The sequence below is a fragment of the Glycine soja genome, chromosome 11 (assembly GCF_004193775.1).
Source record: "Glycine soja cultivar W05 chromosome 11, ASM419377v2, whole genome shotgun sequence".
Lineage (NCBI taxonomy): Eukaryota > Viridiplantae > Streptophyta > Magnoliopsida > Fabales > Fabaceae > Glycine > Glycine soja.
In genome coordinates, this window is record NC_041012.1 from 6,335,909 (window position 1) to 6,354,344 (window position 18,436).

Genomic DNA, 18,436 nt, shown 5'->3' on the forward strand with positions numbered 1-18,436 from the left:
TACAAAGTTTCATCCAGATCGTATACTCTAATTATAACTTTGAAGTGTGGCGATTTTAGCATGGTGGATCTGAATTTGTAGCAGGACAACAGATTTTTTCACTAGGTCTGTTAGATCTTACCCAAAAGGCATAACATCTAATTGGTCCTTCAATGTGACATTTTTACCATCAAAGTAATCCTTTTAAAGACATCAATTTTATCTTTAAAATACAAAACTGATGATATTCATTATCATTGAAGAACCAACTTCGTAGGACTCACGTGTTCAAGTATTGGTAGTAATACCTTAATATGGGAACAGACATTTGATTTTTATCATTATAATAAACACAAAGTGTGGTTATATCATTATGGACTAATCTTCTTCAAAAATCAAAACACGGAGATACAAATGCATTTGTCCTTAACTTGTATCTTGCTGCTCCCAGTCTTATTTTCTACGTTATCCTCCTCTGTCTCTCTCTCTCTGGGATAGAAGAATGTGATTTGTTTATTTTCTTTAATTCTTTCTCTCTTGAACAGAAATTATTTTCAAGTAAAAAGGAAGATTCTCTTCTAGTAATAACAATTCAGAGTATATTTTGCAACAGGTTAATCAGTTAACAAAGATATAATGCAGCAGGTTATCAAATACAATTTTTGCATAGAAAACACACAACATTAAGCCGAAACACATCTATTCCAAAGTTGTAACATCCGTTAAGATTTCTATTTTTTTAAATGAAGTTGTAAATTTTTTACTACTTTAGTTGATTTTTTTTTAATTTATGATTTCTAAGTTGTCATATTTTTTTTTACTTTATAGTTATAAAGGATTTTTTTTTTGTTTTTATGACTTTAAAGTTAGTTTTTTATTCTTTTTATTTAGAAGTCATATTTAGTTACGACTTCTAATTTTTTTTGTTTTACATAATTTTTTTAAAAAAATTGTAAATAATTTTTTAATTTAATTATTTAATAAATATATATATATATATATATATTTACTTTTTTAGTTTATTTAATATTTTATATATTTTGATAATATTATTGTCCATCATTACATATTCAAATCCATAACATGAGTCATGAGAATGAGAAAAAAGATGATGACAACAACAATACCAACAATAATCATATTCTTTAACAACAATAAACAATTATACGTGATCATTCTAGAAAAAAAGAAAAAGAAAGAAATCTTAAAACAAGAGAACAACAATCACTCACAAATAATAAGATGAGAGACATGTGACATATATTTAGAAGAATTTATTGTAGGATATCATCCCACTATTAATATTTTTGTTAAAAGAAGATGTAATTTTCATTTAAATTTAAGAATTTTGCATAATTTTTTTCATTTATAAAACAAATAAAATTCCTTAACATTACTAAAAAAAATATACAATATTAAATATACAAAATACAGTAAATAAAACAATATTAAAAATATATAAAATATTAAATAAAACCATATAAAAAGTATATACATAACTAAAAAATTAAAATATATATATTAAATAATTATATTTAAAAAAATTATTTACAAATTTTTAAAAAAATGAGGTAAAAAAAATTAGAAGGTATAAATAAATATACGACTTCTAAATGAAAAAAATAAAAAACTAACGACCTTAAAGTCGTAAAAAAAGACTTTTATGACTTAGAAGTCTTAATTAAAAATATTAACTGAGGTGATAATAAAAATTTACTACTTTAATTAAAAAAAGTAAAAATCATAATAAATATTATGACTTTTAACTCAAAAGTTGTAACCCTTATAATAAATACAATCTACTTCAACAGGAGTAATAATTCAAGAACAACCCCAATGCATAATTCCAAACAAAAATTGGCCCACACCTCTTATGTTACTTTGTGTAAACTTTATGGTACACCTTATTTTCAACATAATTTTCAATTTTTATGATTATTTTTAGTTCGATCAATAGTTAAATTTTATAATTTTGATGTAAGTCAATCTAATAAAATAAATTTCACATATCAAATCAGTGAAACAAGTTTCAAAATCATCCATAAAATAAAAAAAATATTTACCATTTTGAAAGGAAAACATATTATCGCAAATTTTAAAGATAAACGGCCAAATCTTTTAAACGATAAATGATTAAAACGGATTTTAACAGAAATATAAAGGAGAAAAGTGTATATATATATATATTAGTTAAAAATAAATAAAGAAGTGTGTACCCAAAAAAAATAAAGAAGTCGAGATTCATTTTTGTTATGTTACTACACAACATAACTCTCATTTCCAATGTTTTCAATAGCAAAAACACCATCTGAGGAAGAGAATGTAACAATGAAGGTAGTGAGTGGTAAGTGCTCAGGTTCAAGAACAGCCTCATCGTCGTCTAGTCACAGTTTTTGTCGGGCCAAAGAATGTGGGGAGGGACTTGAGCATGGCCAAGAGTTACAACCGCCGTCAGAAGGTTTGTGAGAGACATGCTAAGGCTCGTGTCGTTTTAGTTTCTAGCATTCGTCAGAGGTTCTGCCAACAATGTAGCTAGTATTTATCCTACTATACATTTTGTTTAATAATTACAGAGTCCAAGATTTTCATGTTTACTTCATTTTTTTTGTGTGAGATTGTAATTTATGGTGAGTTTTTCTTTGTTGCTGATGAATATTGGATTGGCTATTATAATGTTTTCCATGTTAGTGTCTAGTTCTCTGCAGGGGCTTAATGTTAATTAAAGCTGGGATAAAATCTTATTTTTTTTGGATTAAATGGCACGCAGGTTCCATGAACTTGTTGAGTTTGAAGACACCAAAAGAAGTTGCAGGAAAACATTGGCTGAGCATAATGAACGTAGAAGAAAAGCTCGTAGAAACATATCAGCATCAGTCACACCCATCTCAAGTGACTAACAGCTCGTTACCACTTCTAGAGTTGTTCTGATCGATACGAAGGGCTAATTTGACTATGGATACTAAAAAAGGTTGTTTAATTTGAAAGGATGCTGACTGACTGTGTATGAAGAAAAGCAAAAAAATGAATTTGTCTTCGTACTTCTCTAGAATTCTATAGCTCTTTGATTATATCCAACCACCATATGTGAGCTAGCTCCTCTAAAATTACATTTTACAATGTTTTGAGGCTTTAATTTCTTGGAAAACGTTTATGTTGTACTACTAATTTTAAACATTTATGTGTAATTGAATTAGAATATGCAAAACTTTAACTTCTGCATGCATGGGAGTTTATTAGGCTATGTTTGACACTCAAAAGGAAAAAGATAAAGATTCTAATAAATTTTTCAAGAACTTTATAAGAAAAAATATTATTTTTTCTATAAATTAAAATTGTTTATACACAAGTTAATTTATAGAAGATTTTTTCGTTTAGTTTTTTTTCAATAAATTATTTTAACTTGTGAGAAAAGGTTAATTTAATTATTTTATTATTTTTTCTATAAGTATTTATTGAGAACTTTTATCTAAATACGACCAAAATAGATTGTGATACTAGCTTCTATTGTTGATACCTCACTCTATTTGGTCCTAAAGTTGACCCCTGAAAAGGCTCATTCCTATATATGTGCATGTCTCTTTAATGTCATGACGAGGTTATGTTCCATCATACACGTGTTCAACTTTGTAATAAGACCATTATTCTAAAACATCGTTGAAGTCTTTAGAGGCATGCCTATTCGGCTAATAACCTCAAGTCACTTAATAGTTTTGCTACTACAAAATATATATATATATATATATATATATATATATATATATATATATATATATATTATCAGCATTGTCCGAAAATTGACACTGACTGATGAAAGTGATCGCTAAATAAGGTTTTAGTGTCAGCTATGACTAATGCAATTTACATAGAAGCAAAACTTTGCGTCAATCACCTTGTGGTAGACACTAAAATTAGTGGTTCTAAAGTTTACGTTCAATCATTTAAAAATATACGTGTATATAATATAACTAGCAGCAGCTGATTAAGTAATAGTCTTGTATCATTTAATTAAATAATATAGGATTTGAATCTTAATCTTCAATATGAAATAAATCATATTGAATCCAAAGATATATTTAAAGACCATGATTGCTGGAAAGAAAACTTTCTCTGTTTGATTTGCTAGTTTGGGTATTCTTGAATCTTGGTTGATTATAGATATATTGGTGCGAAAATGATTGGGTTGTGTTATAAATTTTTTGAATGAAATGGAAATTAATGGAATGTTGGTGAGTTTAATTCACGTGCGATTGTGAAATTTTTGTTTCTTTTCCTGTATTGGTCAGAGAGAGATGGAATTGGTTATGTTTTGTGCTTCAATTTGTGGTTGTTTTGTTGAAAAACTTCAAGGTAGGATTATGGGAACAATACGTGAATAGCCATGTTAATATTTTGAGTGAGAACGTGAAGCAAGCAAGGGACATCTCAGTGGGAAGAAGACAATGGATGAAGTTACTGTGCAATTTGAGGGTTGGGCCTTATTGGGCTAGCGAGTGAGAAAAAACAAACTGCAGTGAACCAAGCGTTTGGGCTGAAAATAAGAGAAAAAATCCACTAACTCAATTAACTGAAAAATAAAAATGAAGGCAAGAGCCTTCTTTTATATTTGGATTGTATCAAACTCAAATAATCTATAATTATTAATATTTTCTAAACAGTTTTATTTTCCATCAGTTTATTCTTTTTTTCAATAACTGTCTCACTAATTTTTAGTTAGTTATTTCCTTTCCTTACTTTTTTTTTTAACTTTTAAACCTTTTTCTTTATTTTATTTAAAATATATAGAGAGGCACGGATCCCCTAGAAATAATAATAATAATAATAATAAAAACAACAATTAATAATAATAATAACTACATTAATAAGCAACACAGATGAAGTCAACAGTTCAATCATACGTTAAAGATATTCAATATCCTTGAAGAGCCAATTTGATAGGACTCACATGTTCAAATCTTGGTAGAAATACCTTAATATAGCAACAGATATCAGATTTTTATCATTGCAAGAAAAACAAAAGGTGAGGGTATCTCAATATGGACCAAGCTTCTTCAAAAAATGGACATACAAAAGCATTTGCCCTTAGCTTTTATGTTGCTGCTCCTAGTCTTATTTTCTACATCGCCCTCCTCTGTTAGTGTCTCACTCTCCTCCCTCGGTATGGGATACTGGGATTAAAGAATGTGATTTGTTTATTTTCTTCACTTCCTTCTTTCTCTGTTGAACAATAATCATTTTCGAGTCCTGTTTGTATGCATGAACACATGAATTTGAACATCCTAGTTAAAAGGAATTTTCTCTTCTAGTAAAAACAATTCAGAGTATATATTTTGTAACAGATTAATCATGGTATGCTTGGAAAAAAGTTAGAAAATGCTAAACGTGGATCCCCTACGCTATTAAATAGTTGCTTTTGCATCACTTTTGATGTGATTTTGCTCTAAACATGGATCTCAGATGTGGAACCAAACACGCATTCAGTTAATTCCATATCCGAAAAAGAAGATATAATGCAGCTATCGTGTTATTTTTTTAATTGCATTTATATGGATGGTTGAACTCTTCACACAGGGAGGAAATTTTTTGTTTAAACGGGTAGTGGAAAGTATAATGCAGCAGGTTTATCACCTAGAATTTTTTGTTGAGAAAAGTATAACACGCATCACAACATCAAACAGAAACACACGTTTGGAACCATTTCTTGTCTAGGCTACTTGTTTGAATTACAAGCTGGAATATAAGACCCCAGAGTTGCATCCTGTATATTGAAATAAAGAATAGAATAAGGATAAAGGATTTTATAAAATAAGGATCAATTGAAACCACGTTTGGAACTTAAGAATGCATAGAAAAAAAAAATTGAAAACTATACACTGTCGTTGCAAATCAAGAGTGAACTAACCCAGGAACCATTGATCCATGCTAATTGATCTGCTCGCTCAATGATCACACTCCACATATATGTTTAAACATACATCACCTTGAAATTGTGATTAATATCATTTAAAAAATCATATTATGAAAAAAAAATTAAATTTGATTATATTTATAAAAGTTAACACATCATTAGTTGACATAAGATTATTTCAACTAGTGATATTGAGTTTGAATTTTAAATATATAATAGAAAAAGTTTTGAGTCAAGTAGGATTACATATTATTGAAGATACACATAGTTTCATAAAAAAAAATATAAAAAACTTAACCTTTCATAATGATAAAGATTTAAAATGTTTATTTTTTAAACATTAGTCTTGCAGGGCCCCAACAATTAAAAAAAAGTTATACGGTAAATTTAGTGGACCTTGAGGGTAAAAGGAAATAACCATGGGTAAACCGTATAGAAAGGAAATTGATCATATCTTTAGAATTAGGATGGCTCTGCTATATGCAAATGCAAGGTAGTATACAGTAATAGCATATATGGCTTGATGGCCTGGGCCATTTGTTGTGTGTATTGTTGGAGAAGGAGTAGTAGGTATAATCAGATAATGTGCCTCTTTAATGTCACTGTGTATTGTACTACACAATCTTTATCACACATTTCATTGGCCTCTGCCACTGATAAATCGAGGGAGAGGACATGCGTGTGTGCATGTGTGTATATATATATATATATAAAATTGAGTTATACTGTACGGGTGAGGCGATTTCAATTCTTCGCCCCCCCACAGCCATAATTGCTGAAAATCAAATAATATAATCTAGCTGATCAAATAATATAATCTGGCTATCAATATAGTTAAAATTGAATGTACTTCTTATATTTGTTGAAAGTGGATAAGCACATACTAATTGGAATGGTTGTATTGTATCATTTGTATGTATTGAATATCAGATATAAATAAATCTACTGCAGCCTCGTACGTAGTAACGTGATAGCCAGTTGATACGCTTAGAAAGCATGCGCAATATATATGGCACACAGATCAATTTATTTATGACAAATGCTAGCTAATAATCTTTGAAATATTGATCATGAAATTAAAAGAAAAAAATTTATTGAGATGTGTCAATATTTATTTTCATTTTAATTCTTTCATAAACATTCTAAGAATATTGAGAAGCAAGACTTTTATTTATATATGTACACAATACGTAGCTCAATTCCCTACTGATTCATTTTAATTCTCTAATAAACATTCTCGCGTAAGCATTTGAGATGAAACTATAGGTCTATTTCATTTGGTAAAAAGTATGGTATTGACTGTATAAATATATAACTGTTTCATGTTTAATTTAAAAATAAAAATAATCATAAATAATGCAGTACAAATCAAATAAAAGATGGACAGGACAATCTACCTGTGTCTACACTTTATATGCTTACATACAACTCAAAGTCAAACATTTTCACGTACCTATATTCAGAAACTCTAACTTGGAATCAAATAATTCAGTCATACCAACCTCCCATCAACTAATCTTAGTGAAGGAACTGTCTAATCTCATTGACGGTATTGCAATATGCAAACTGTTGGATCAGGTTGAAAACAGACACTAATCTAAGTGACTCCTTAAAATTAATTTAGCAAAGAAAGAAAATAAGAAAGAATCAAACTTTTCAACTAAAGAAAAGAGATCAGTTAGTAGTCCTTCAAAATTATAGATGAGATATTATTATTTATATTATTGATATGATCATTTGGGCATAACTGTATTTAAATTCATTAACTAAAGTCTTTTATTCAAGTCTTGTAGTGGATAAAAGAAATTTAATCAAGAAAAAAAAATCTATTGAAACTAGTCAATTAGATTTCTGGATAAATATGAGTTATTAATTAAGTTGATAAATATTTTATATTTATAACATAATAGAAAAAAAATGCGACCTTTACAAAAATTCATACATATATATAAGTCCTTCCATCTAATTTCTACTCACATTTTCTTTCTATTTAATTTTATTTTTCTTTCTTATTATCACATTTATCATTTAACTCAAGTCTTTGTTCCTTCACTCTCATCAACCACCAAATGGAGTGGACCTTTACATTTAACCTTATAAATAAATAAGGATCCACAGGAAGACAAGTGTGAGCTTTCAGCCAATATTTATGGAAGTTCAACAAACCAAATGCTCTAAACTACTAATATTTATTATTTATACCCAAGTGTAACTGATTTGGGTCGGGTAACATGCATGAATTAATTATAGATGTTTGTCCACCAGATTGCAGATCGATGGATCACTGTAGGTTGCTCTGAAGATTAGATCCAATGGTCACGCTTCAAACAGAAAAGATTCAGGACCCGAAAATGACAATTGCATCTTTAGAGCATGTTTGAATAAGTTTATCCAAAAATACTTTTAGGATAAAAACAAAATAAAATGAGTTTTTTTTGTTGTAAATTCAAATTAACTTTTCTATAATTTGTTTAATTTCTCTGCTGTTTTAAAGAAATTATGAGTGAACTCTATAAATTAACTTATGCATAAGTTAATTTCAACTCAAAAAAAATTAATTTCATTTTTTTCTTACTTGATTTTTTAAAAGTATTTTTGGACAAATTTATCCAAACACTCCTAGAGTCCTGTGGTGGTCCTCCAAGGTTCTTTGTCCGGTATTTTGGATTTAATCGAAATTTTATCCAATGATTGATTGACTGGTTTCACGACAATATTTTATCCAAACATTTTTGATTAATTCCTCTAGAAGTACTATTTCATTAGCAACATTTGGCGCTGAAGGCCACCCTTGTTGAAACACAGCGTGATCAGCCCCAACATTACCTGCAAGACATGACATTCATTTTTAGCAGGCATTCGTTAGATGCTTAACAACTGCCGTAAAAGCTGCCATTGATCGTGCAATACAAGTTCATTGGAGGAGTATCAGTCACTTGTTTCTAGCTAAGAATAGTGTGCGTCTCCTTATTACCGAATCCAGTAGCATTAATTCTCCAATATGATTGGTCAAATTTACTTAATTTAGTAGTTGGAATACATAATACTCGTCATTAAATAAAATTGGCAAGAAGACAAATGATAACTTTAGCGCTTTAGTGATGGAAGTTCAACAACCCAATTGTTTAGAATCTTCAGATTCAAGTTTTGCATTGCAAGTTGCAAATGTTGCTGCACCTCAGATTCAGAGTACGTTGAGCAGAAATGGAGATCCAACGGCCATTCATCACACAGCGCATAGAGAGTGAACGGTGGAGATCTAATCCGCAAGTAGATGGTACGGCATCCAACATTTCATTTCATGCATGCCCAATTAAGAACCGTACTGTCTCTGCTCGTCACCTTATTTTATGTTCCATGAGGAAAATGTTGATCACCTTATTTGAATGCATGGTACGGGTGAGAACAGAGATAGATGAAAAATAATAGAAGAGAGAGAATATAATATTCGATGTGACATATAACATGATAAAAAAAATTAAGAAAAAATATGAGATAAATAAATAAAAGATAGAGTAAATATTTAATTATAAGAACAAAAACACAATAAAACTTTTTATTCATATATTATTTTGTGACTAGATAATAATGTAAGATAATTTTGACTTGTTTATGTGTTTATGTAGTATGTAATTTTCATTAATAATGATAATCCTTTTGTAATAAATAATCCTTTGCATTAATTTTATATGAATTTAAATAAAGAAGTCTGAGATCATTTTATAAGTTACCGTTACTGGCTACACATACAACATAACTCTAATCTCCAATGGCAAAAACACCATCTGAAGAAGAGAGAGAAATGGATAATGGAAACGATGAGGAGGGTGGTGAAGGAGAAGTGGGAGCTAAAATGGTACAGAATATAAAAATAAAGTTAGTGTGTGGTAAGGATTCAGGTTCAAGAACAGCCTCGTCGTCTAGCCACAGTTTTTGTCAGGCCGATGAATGTGGTGTGAACTTGAGCATGGCCAAGAGTTACAACCGCCGTCACAAGGTTTGTGAGAGACATGCTAAGGCTCCTGTTGTTTTAGTTTCTAGCATTCGTCAGAGGTTCTGCCAGCAATGTAGTAAGTATGTATTTTGTTCGATCCATTTATAGATTAATTTTCATGTTCGATCGTTTCATTTTGTTTTTGTTAGATTGTAATTTATGGTGAGTGTTTATCTTTGTTGCTGATGAATTTGATTGGCTATTGATTAGTTGTTTGTGACTGAACATTTTTTAGTACATTGTGACCAGAAATTTTACTGGTACCTGACAATTAATTATGCCTAGCAAGATGTTGTTTTCCATGTTAGTGTGTGGTGTATGTCTCATTAACTCAATAATGTGAGATTTGGGGCCTGATGTTAAGCTGGGAATAAAGTTATTCTTGTTTTGGATTAAATGGCACGCAGGTTCCATGAACTTGCAGAGTTTGATGACACCAAAAGAAGTTGCAGGAAAACATTGGCAGGGCATAATGAGCGTAGAAGAAAAGCTCGCATAGACGTATCCTTAGGAGGTGGTGAACAGCATCAGTCACATTTCTAATTTCCTAGAGTTGTTCTGCTATGAAAAGATTGTTCAGTTTGAAGGATGCAAACTGTGTATGACAAAAAAGGAAAAGATTGAATTTTTCTCGGTACTTCTCTAGAATTCTCTAGCTCTTGGATTTAGACCAGACACCAGTGTTGCGCTAGCTCCTCTAAAATTACATTTACTAAGGTTTGGGGACTTCAATTTATCGGAAAGCGTTTACGTTGTAAATTTAAACATTTATGTGTGATTCAATTAGATCGTGCAAACTTTATTTTCTGCTGTCAAGTTCATTATAAGTTTGACATTCAAAGGGAAAACGATGAAGATTCTGTTAGGATAAATTTATTAATAAATAAGTTTTCTCATAAGTTAAAGTAGTATAAGCATAAATTAATTTATAAAAGTTTTTTTTTTATCTTTTTTCAAAAACTCATTTAAACTTTTTCATAAACGAATTGTAATTTATGAAGTTATTCAAAAAAAATGTTTTCTTTTTTATAAATACTTATTTTTTTTTATCAAAATAGGACCAAAATATATTGTGATACTAGCTTCTATTGTTTAGATTTTTAAAATGTGATGGAATGGAATTGAACGTGATTTTGTTTCAAACCATCTTAAACTCCTCATCCTTTCACTCTAATTTCACGCTAAAGTCAATGTCGACTAAAATTATATCAATTTATTCATAAAATTATATTGATTTCATTAGAATTGACTTTATTAAGATAAATGAATTAATACTTAATATTGTTAAATTTCATCAATAATTGCTTGAGTAACTACTCTATAGATGGATATATAATGGAGTTCAATAAAAACTTTTAATTTTTTAAAACATTTAATTTATAATGCACATTATTAAGATAGGTCTAAAGTATTCATATCTTATAAACTCGTGCATTGCACTTGCACATGTAAAAAGTAAAATTTTAGAACTTACAAAATTAAATTAAATTTAAAAAAAATGGTAAAACTACGAGGACCTATAATATATTTAGCATGTAATTTGCTCTAAATAATAAATAGCTTTGACAATTCGTAATAATAATACAAGAAACTTTGAAACTTAAAAGCATACATAAAATTCATGCTTAAAAAAGAATAGTAACAAACACCAGCTATCAAACTCTATAAATTCTTATCATATCGGTTTTTGTGTTGAATATTTAACATTATTATGGACCAAAAAAATGGCAATTTCGCAGATAAAGGGTGCAAAAATAATGTTGATAAAATTAGTTAGCCAAAAATACACGAGGCTGATTTCGTTTGGAAGATGAGAAAATAAATGAATCAGTCTAAAGCATCTATCACTGCATCAACAACCTCTTGGGTGGTGCTTGTCCCTCCAAGGTCCTTTGTCCGATATTTGCCTTCCAGAATCACTTTTTTAACGGCAGTTTCCAATCGGTCAGCAAATGCAGGAAACTGGAGATGTCTAAGCATCATGGCCGACGAGAGAAGGAGTGCCACTGGGTTCGCTTTCTGTTGTTCTACTACTTTATCATTGCCAACATTTCCTGCTGAAGCACCTTGTTCAAACACAGCGTGATCAGCCCCAACATTACCTGCAAAGGCATGGCATTCAGTTTTTTATATATTCAATCTTAACGTACGCAAGAATTAGAGTATGATTTTCTCAATAATAGGGAGGGCAAGGAAAGGGTGGGAGCTCTATCTGCTATTTTTGTTAAGAGTTAAGACTTCTCCATCCTTCAGCATCACTGCCACCACCATAGCCCTAATAGACTTTGCTAATGTTATTTTGGTTGTCACTACTCACTTACCATTTGACAACTCCATTGCCGTTGCCTCCATTACTGCAACCGGATGTTGTGGTAGACAAATAAATTTCCAGTTTGAATTTCTTATGACCTCTAAATGTTTCGTTTCAGTGAATATACAATTTCTAATTTAATTGTCATATTTTACTTGCAGAGTTTTCATCACCTAAAAATGTTTCCCAGAATGATCATCTGAAAGAACTAGACACTAGCTTTAAACCTAGACTCGACAGTTCTGAACATTAGTCACACACTTTTCATAATAGCAATGACGACATGGAGTAATTAGACAGTAGTTGTAAGAAAAATAGCAATGTAATCAAATTAAAATTCTAGAGCTTCAATATATTAGAAATAAGAACTATACCTCCCGGCATGACTCCAGTGCCTCCAGCAATACCTGCCGCTGTATTTGCAACAAGATTTCCATAAAGATTGGGGGTTACCTAGCAAATAGAAACAGTCCTCATGAACTTTTTTGGATTAAAAAAACAAAGGCAGTGCTTCCCACTAGAACAGTTGCACCAAACACAATAGGCAAAAATTACAGTACATCTACATACCCTTCAACTTCAAGGTCTAGTGCTACTCCATTCATTATTATTACAAATCCATTATTACTTCTTTTGAATGAGTAAATATTTCCAATTGCCAGAATATGGCTGTTTCAAAACCTCCAATTACATTTCAGTATTTCACCCAACAATACATAACTAATTTATCATAATAATCCTATAGTATAATTAGATTAAATGAGGGAACAATGTTAACAATTTAGGATAGGCTTAAAAATGAATTTAGTCCCAATAAGTTCACGCTTTTTCAGATTTAATCACTGGAAGTTTTTTCATTCATTTTCAGTCCTTTAAGTTTGTGCTTTTTAATTTTGGTTCCTGTAAATTTTTCTATTCATTTTTAGTCCCCATAAAGCGCAAACTTACAGGACTAAAAATGAAAAAAAAAAAAATTGGAATCTTAAAGGGCTAAAATTAAAAAAGCACAAACTTACATAAACTAAAAATGAACAAAAAAAATCTTACCGGAGACCAAAATTGAAAAAATGTGAACTTAAAAGGACTAAATTCACATTTAAGCCTTTAGGATATTATCATTGTGTCCAAGGCAATGTCCAAACAAATTGTTGTTTCTTCCCCTTTTTTCAATGCTTTTTTATGTGCCTTAAAAGATCCTTCGATTAACAGTGAAAAACCCTTGGCATTTTTGCAGTCATCATTTCTCAACTAATTTCTCTTGCACAAGTTAACAAAAAAAAGAAATGAAAACCCATAGCACTAATTCTCCAAAGAAATGAAAAGCAAATTTGAAAACACAAATGGGTCACAATTTAATAAAAGAGTACCTAATCTCTCACCAAGTGATAGTACTAAGTTAAAAAAATTGGAAGCAAACAAGCATTGATCCCCCATAATTACACCATGAATGTATTAATCAAAGCAGATAAATAATTGAGAATCGGGATCAAATAGTAAATTTACATACCATGACATCAAACTGCTCCGGTTTTGAAACAAGCTGCATGCAGCAGTTGTCTACAATAATTTCATTGTACTTGATTCCAGGATACCTTGTGGCAACCTCTCGACAAGATTCCAAGAATAAACCATCTGCAAGTTTCATAATGTTTGCTTTGTGCACAGCAGTCACCTTCTTTCTGTTATTTAGGTAAGCATACTCAAAAGCATATTTAGCAATGCGCTCTGAGCAGAACTTTGTTATTACCTAGCAAAAGATTAGTATGAGGTGCAAACATAAAACTCACAGTTCACAATGTCAAGGCGCTAACTTCATGAGATATATAATTGAAGATTAGATGAAAAAGTCTAGAGAAAGATTACAAGGAAAAATGACTCATCTATTAAAAGAACAGTCCCCTAGAAATCAGGAAATATCTAGATCGCATTATTAAGAAACAATCTTTAGGCTAAGAACTTGAAAGAACATTATCAGTGAGGTATCATGTACATAACTCATACCAATAACTAAAACAAATACACAAAATTAACAATTAATTCAATTACTGCACTATTTTTTCCTCTTTCTTAGCATTTTGTCAGGTGCTCTGTAGACGATTGGCAATTTCCATTAATATTAACTCATGATATATAAAAACTGTCATTGGAATGATTTTGTGCAACACAAATTTATTATTGAAGGAGCTATGCTAACATGTTCCATAGAAAAAGAAACTAAATAAACCTGTCTCAATCCACATCCCCAAATAGTATTCTCTAATATAGTTTTTGAGGTAATAATCATCGCTAAACTTGGCACCCAAAAACTTTTCAACCAATCCCAAAACATCTTAATTAATTTATAGACAAAAATTTCTCTATGAACTCTCACAAAACAAGTCAAAAAATTCCTCGCTCTCAAGCATATGCTGGGTTCTCGACCATCCACAAACCACAATTAAATCCCTAAGAACCTTCCCAACAAACTGCAAGCACCCTTATCAGTTCTTCCCATTTCACTCATTTAAAACCAAACAAATTACAAATAGTGACAAAATCCAAAAAGAAGCTGCAATTCCAAGAAAACCAGCAATAAAAAACAAAACGAAGCTGTAATTACAAGAAAACCAGCAATCCAACTATTTCAACACTCACAAGTCATAAATCACTCGCTACTCGATTCATTCAGCCATTCACAAATAGAAACTCCTCAGGTTTTCAATTTCTCACAATTCAACGCTCCAAACCACAAGCAGGCAAAAACCTCAATTCCATTTGTTTCATTCTCTTAATTTCATTTTATTAAGATCATAAAACCTAATTATTCAGCTGCTATTATTTAGCTTGAGCAGAAAGAAACCGTGAACGTGAGTGAGTACCTTGAGGCTTTCGACCACGCCGGGGACGACCTCGTGTTCGAGGCCGGAGTACTCGCCCTCGGTGTTCTCCCTGATGACGACGATGTCAACGTTGTCGTGGCGCGTGGGGAGGCCAGGGAGGTTGAAGCAGTTCACGAGCGAGGCGTAGAGATCGAGCTCCTTCCTCAGCTGCACGTTCAGCGAGTTCACTCCACCGCCCATGGGAGTGGCCAGTCCTCCCTTCAGACATACCTTGTTCTTCCTGATCGATTCCAGCACCTCCGCCGGCACCGCCTTCATGTCGCCGTGCACCTCGTACTTCTCGAAGTACAGCGGCGCGTGCATCGCCTCCATCACCTGCTCCACCGCGCCGGTTACTAGAGGCCCGATTCCGTCGCCCGGGATCAGCGTCACGCCGCGAGGGGTGCCGTCGCCGGGACGGGGCATGTACGTGACGGAGCGAGAAGGGTTGAGACGGGTGAGGAGGTGCTTGAGGAGCGGCGCGGATCGTGTCGTCGCCATGGACGGTGGCGTGCTAGGGTTTTGGAGGTTTCGGTGTGGTTTGGTTTGGCTGCTGCGAATGTGATGTGACTATGCGATTCCAGAAGCCATGGAAAAAAGCTAAAAAGCGCTGAAAAAAAACGCAGGAATAACGGAGCGAAATTGTAGTCAGATTATTATTTTATTTTTAAATTGTTAAATTGTTTTTTATTTTCAAGTTTTTGTCTTTTAATTTGGGGTTTTGTCAAAGTTTAACAGTTTTCAGAGAACTGTAAAAATCGCTTTAAAAAAAGAGAGAGCGGTGAAAATCGCTTCAAAAAAAAAAAGAGAGAGAGAGAACTCGGAAAATTAAATTATTTTAAAATTAATTATAATTGAAATCGATTTTTTTAGATAAATGTGTTTAAAAATTAATTTTAAGATTATTAATTTCATTTGTATAAAAAAATCACAAAGTCTTGAAACAAAATAAGACTATGATAATGGTCGCTGGAATACAAGTAACTGGATTTTTTTAATATTTTTCTCTATATTAAATTATTTTCACTTTTATCTTGTGGCATATGGCAAATATTAAAGTAATCCTAAATAAATAAATCATAACCTTAGAAAATAAAATAGGATTCTTTAAGGCCCAAAAACTTAAAGCAGTCATGAATTAAAGATCCTTTAAGACCCTGTGCAGAAAGTCGTGAATTAAAGTTTTTATTAATGAAATACTATTGAAATTTTGAAATGCATTAGATTATCACGTAATTCAACTCATCTCAAAAAAGAATTACATCTTGTGACTTTCATGTCATGGATACGAAATGGTGGTAAAATAAAAGGACAAGAGAGTCCTTGACCTTTGATTGGAACATTTACAATATAATTGATTATTCATTTTATGGAAAACATGGAAATTAGAAGAAAAAACAGGGTAACTTAATGTTATGACAGAAAAATAAAAGAAAAAAAAACAAACAACATGTCAACTATTTATTCTATTTCGGAATTTTGGTTGTTTAAGATTTTTGTGCAGAAATTAAGATATATTTAATTTATAGAAATTTAGACTAAATTATTCTTATTTATTATTTTTGTAATTTTTTATATTATTTTCAACTACTTCATTTTATATTCTTTTGAAACCGTTTTCTATTCCATTTTCATCAACAAGAAATAACATTTTTTCTTGCCCACATATATTTTCTATTAGAGGCAATTCAACTTAAATTAGATAAAATTATTATAAACCATAAAATTTTCTTACTAATTACTTAATACAAGACATATCCAATACTAGAATATGGTACTAATGTTTAAATTGGAACAACTTCATATTGGTTAATCCACGTATAGGTGTTTAAAATTGAACCAAAACAAGCCTAAAACCAAAAATCATAAAAAAATGATGATCATTGATTTGACTTTTTCTCGTATTGTAAATCACACAGTTTACTTTATAAATCATGAGATTCATATTACAAACACTCTTAGAAACTATTGTTAAAAAGATATTTACTTTCTAAGTTTTCATAATTGGAAACAAATATTATGAATGTTAAAAACTAAGCAATGCGTATTATTTTTACTTTTCAGCTGAATGATTTTTTATTATTTAAGTTGAATAGTTATTATTCAAGTACTATTTAAATTTAAAATAATTATCGTTTTACTTTAAGTTTAATGGTTGAAACTTTTTATTGTCTATTTATATTGTTGATTGTTGAACTAGTTATTATTCAAGTACTATTTAAATTTAAAATAATTATCGTTTTATTTTAAGTTTAATGGTTGAAACTTTTTATTGTCTATTTATATTGTTGATTGTTGAACTAGTTATTATTCAAGTTTTATTCAATTAATAATAAACTTTTAAGCAATTTTTTAATACTTATTAATAGAGTTTTTAAACTATAAAAACAAAATCAAAATTAAAAGATTAATTTAGTTTGGTTCAAATTTCATAAATAATTAATTTAAATCAAACCAGACTATAATATACTTAATTTTTTTTGTTTAATTTAAATTAATTTTAAGTCAAAACTGTATCACAAACACCCCTAAATCCCCGTGCATACTTGTGGAAGAAATATCATTTGTGTTCCATACTCTATAATAATCAAAGTTAATAATATTCCACGGAAAAAAAGTAGTAATTCCTCAATACATATGAGGGTATAATTGGAAAAGTTGCAGAAATATTCTTTCTCCATCTTAAATATAATAAAAAATTGCTTGTATATTTTTTAGAGGAAATAAAATTCATTGTATGTTAGTCTCAAATATAAGTGAATTTTAACTAAATTTATATCTTTTATAATAAAATTATTTTTAAAATACTCTTCTTTTAATTGAAATTCTATTTTTAATAAAAAATTATATCAAGCTCCATGGAACCATGAAGATAATTTAGGAGAAAAGATAATTTTTTAATGAAATTAGTATAATTAAATAATACACATTGCTTACTAATTTCTTAGTTAGGGTGAGCGAGTTTTTTATTATATATTGGAAACTTAAGGAAGTTAGTAATAACAATGGATTTTTTTTAACCTATAAAAAAAACATTGGATTGTGAACTCAAATCATGCTAATTACATTGTTACTATCGATGATCAAGTACATTATTAATTGAACCGTAAGATTGGTCTAAAAAGTTTAAATTAATATATCTTTTTAGTTTGCATTAATATGTACAAAGTAATTTTTGGTGTAGTGGTATAATTTGTCATTGTTTGATCCTTAATATGGCAATTTTTTGAGTTATTTTATAATTTCTTATGCCCTTTGAATTAATATAAGTAATTAAAAATAAATAATATACATATATACAAGGACAAACCTGAGGTGAGAAGGGAGTCAATCACAAAATAAAAACTTATCTAACAACTATATATCATTAATTTTATATAAAATATTAT

General features: G+C 30.2%; 2 protein-coding genes across 3 annotated transcripts; one reads left to right on the forward strand and one right to left on the reverse strand.

Annotated features, from left to right (window-relative positions):
* Positions 1-9,638: 9,638 nt before the first annotated feature.
* LOC114374136 (squamosa promoter-binding-like protein 3) lies at positions 9,639-10,680 on the forward strand. The gene is made up of 2 exons (XM_028331739.1): positions 9,639-9,958; positions 10,286-10,680. The coding sequence occupies exons 1-2, from the start codon at positions 9,654-9,656 to the stop codon at positions 10,419-10,421; spliced, it is 441 nt and encodes a 146-aa protein (XP_028187540.1). The 5' UTR covers positions 9,639-9,653; the 3' UTR covers positions 10,422-10,680.
* An 834-nt stretch (positions 10,681-11,514) lies between these two features.
* Positions 11,515-15,682, reverse strand: LOC114377004 (isocitrate dehydrogenase [NAD] regulatory subunit 1, mitochondrial-like). 2 transcript variants are annotated; one of them, XM_028335368.1, is made up of 4 exons: positions 15,048-15,682; positions 13,697-13,924; positions 12,564-12,642; positions 11,515-11,980 (listed from the first exon to the last, which is right to left on the reverse strand). In XM_028335368.1, the coding sequence occupies exons 1-4, from the start codon at positions 15,546-15,548 to the stop codon at positions 11,706-11,708; spliced, it is 1,083 nt and encodes a 360-aa protein (XP_028191169.1). In that variant the 5' UTR covers positions 15,549-15,682; the 3' UTR covers positions 11,515-11,705. The 2 variants fall into 2 exon arrangements, with proteins under 2 accessions (XP_028191169.1, XP_028191168.1); XM_028335367.1 differs by having other exon boundaries at positions 13,697-13,936; positions 15,048-15,681.
* Positions 15,683-18,436: the final 2,754 nt, after the last annotated feature.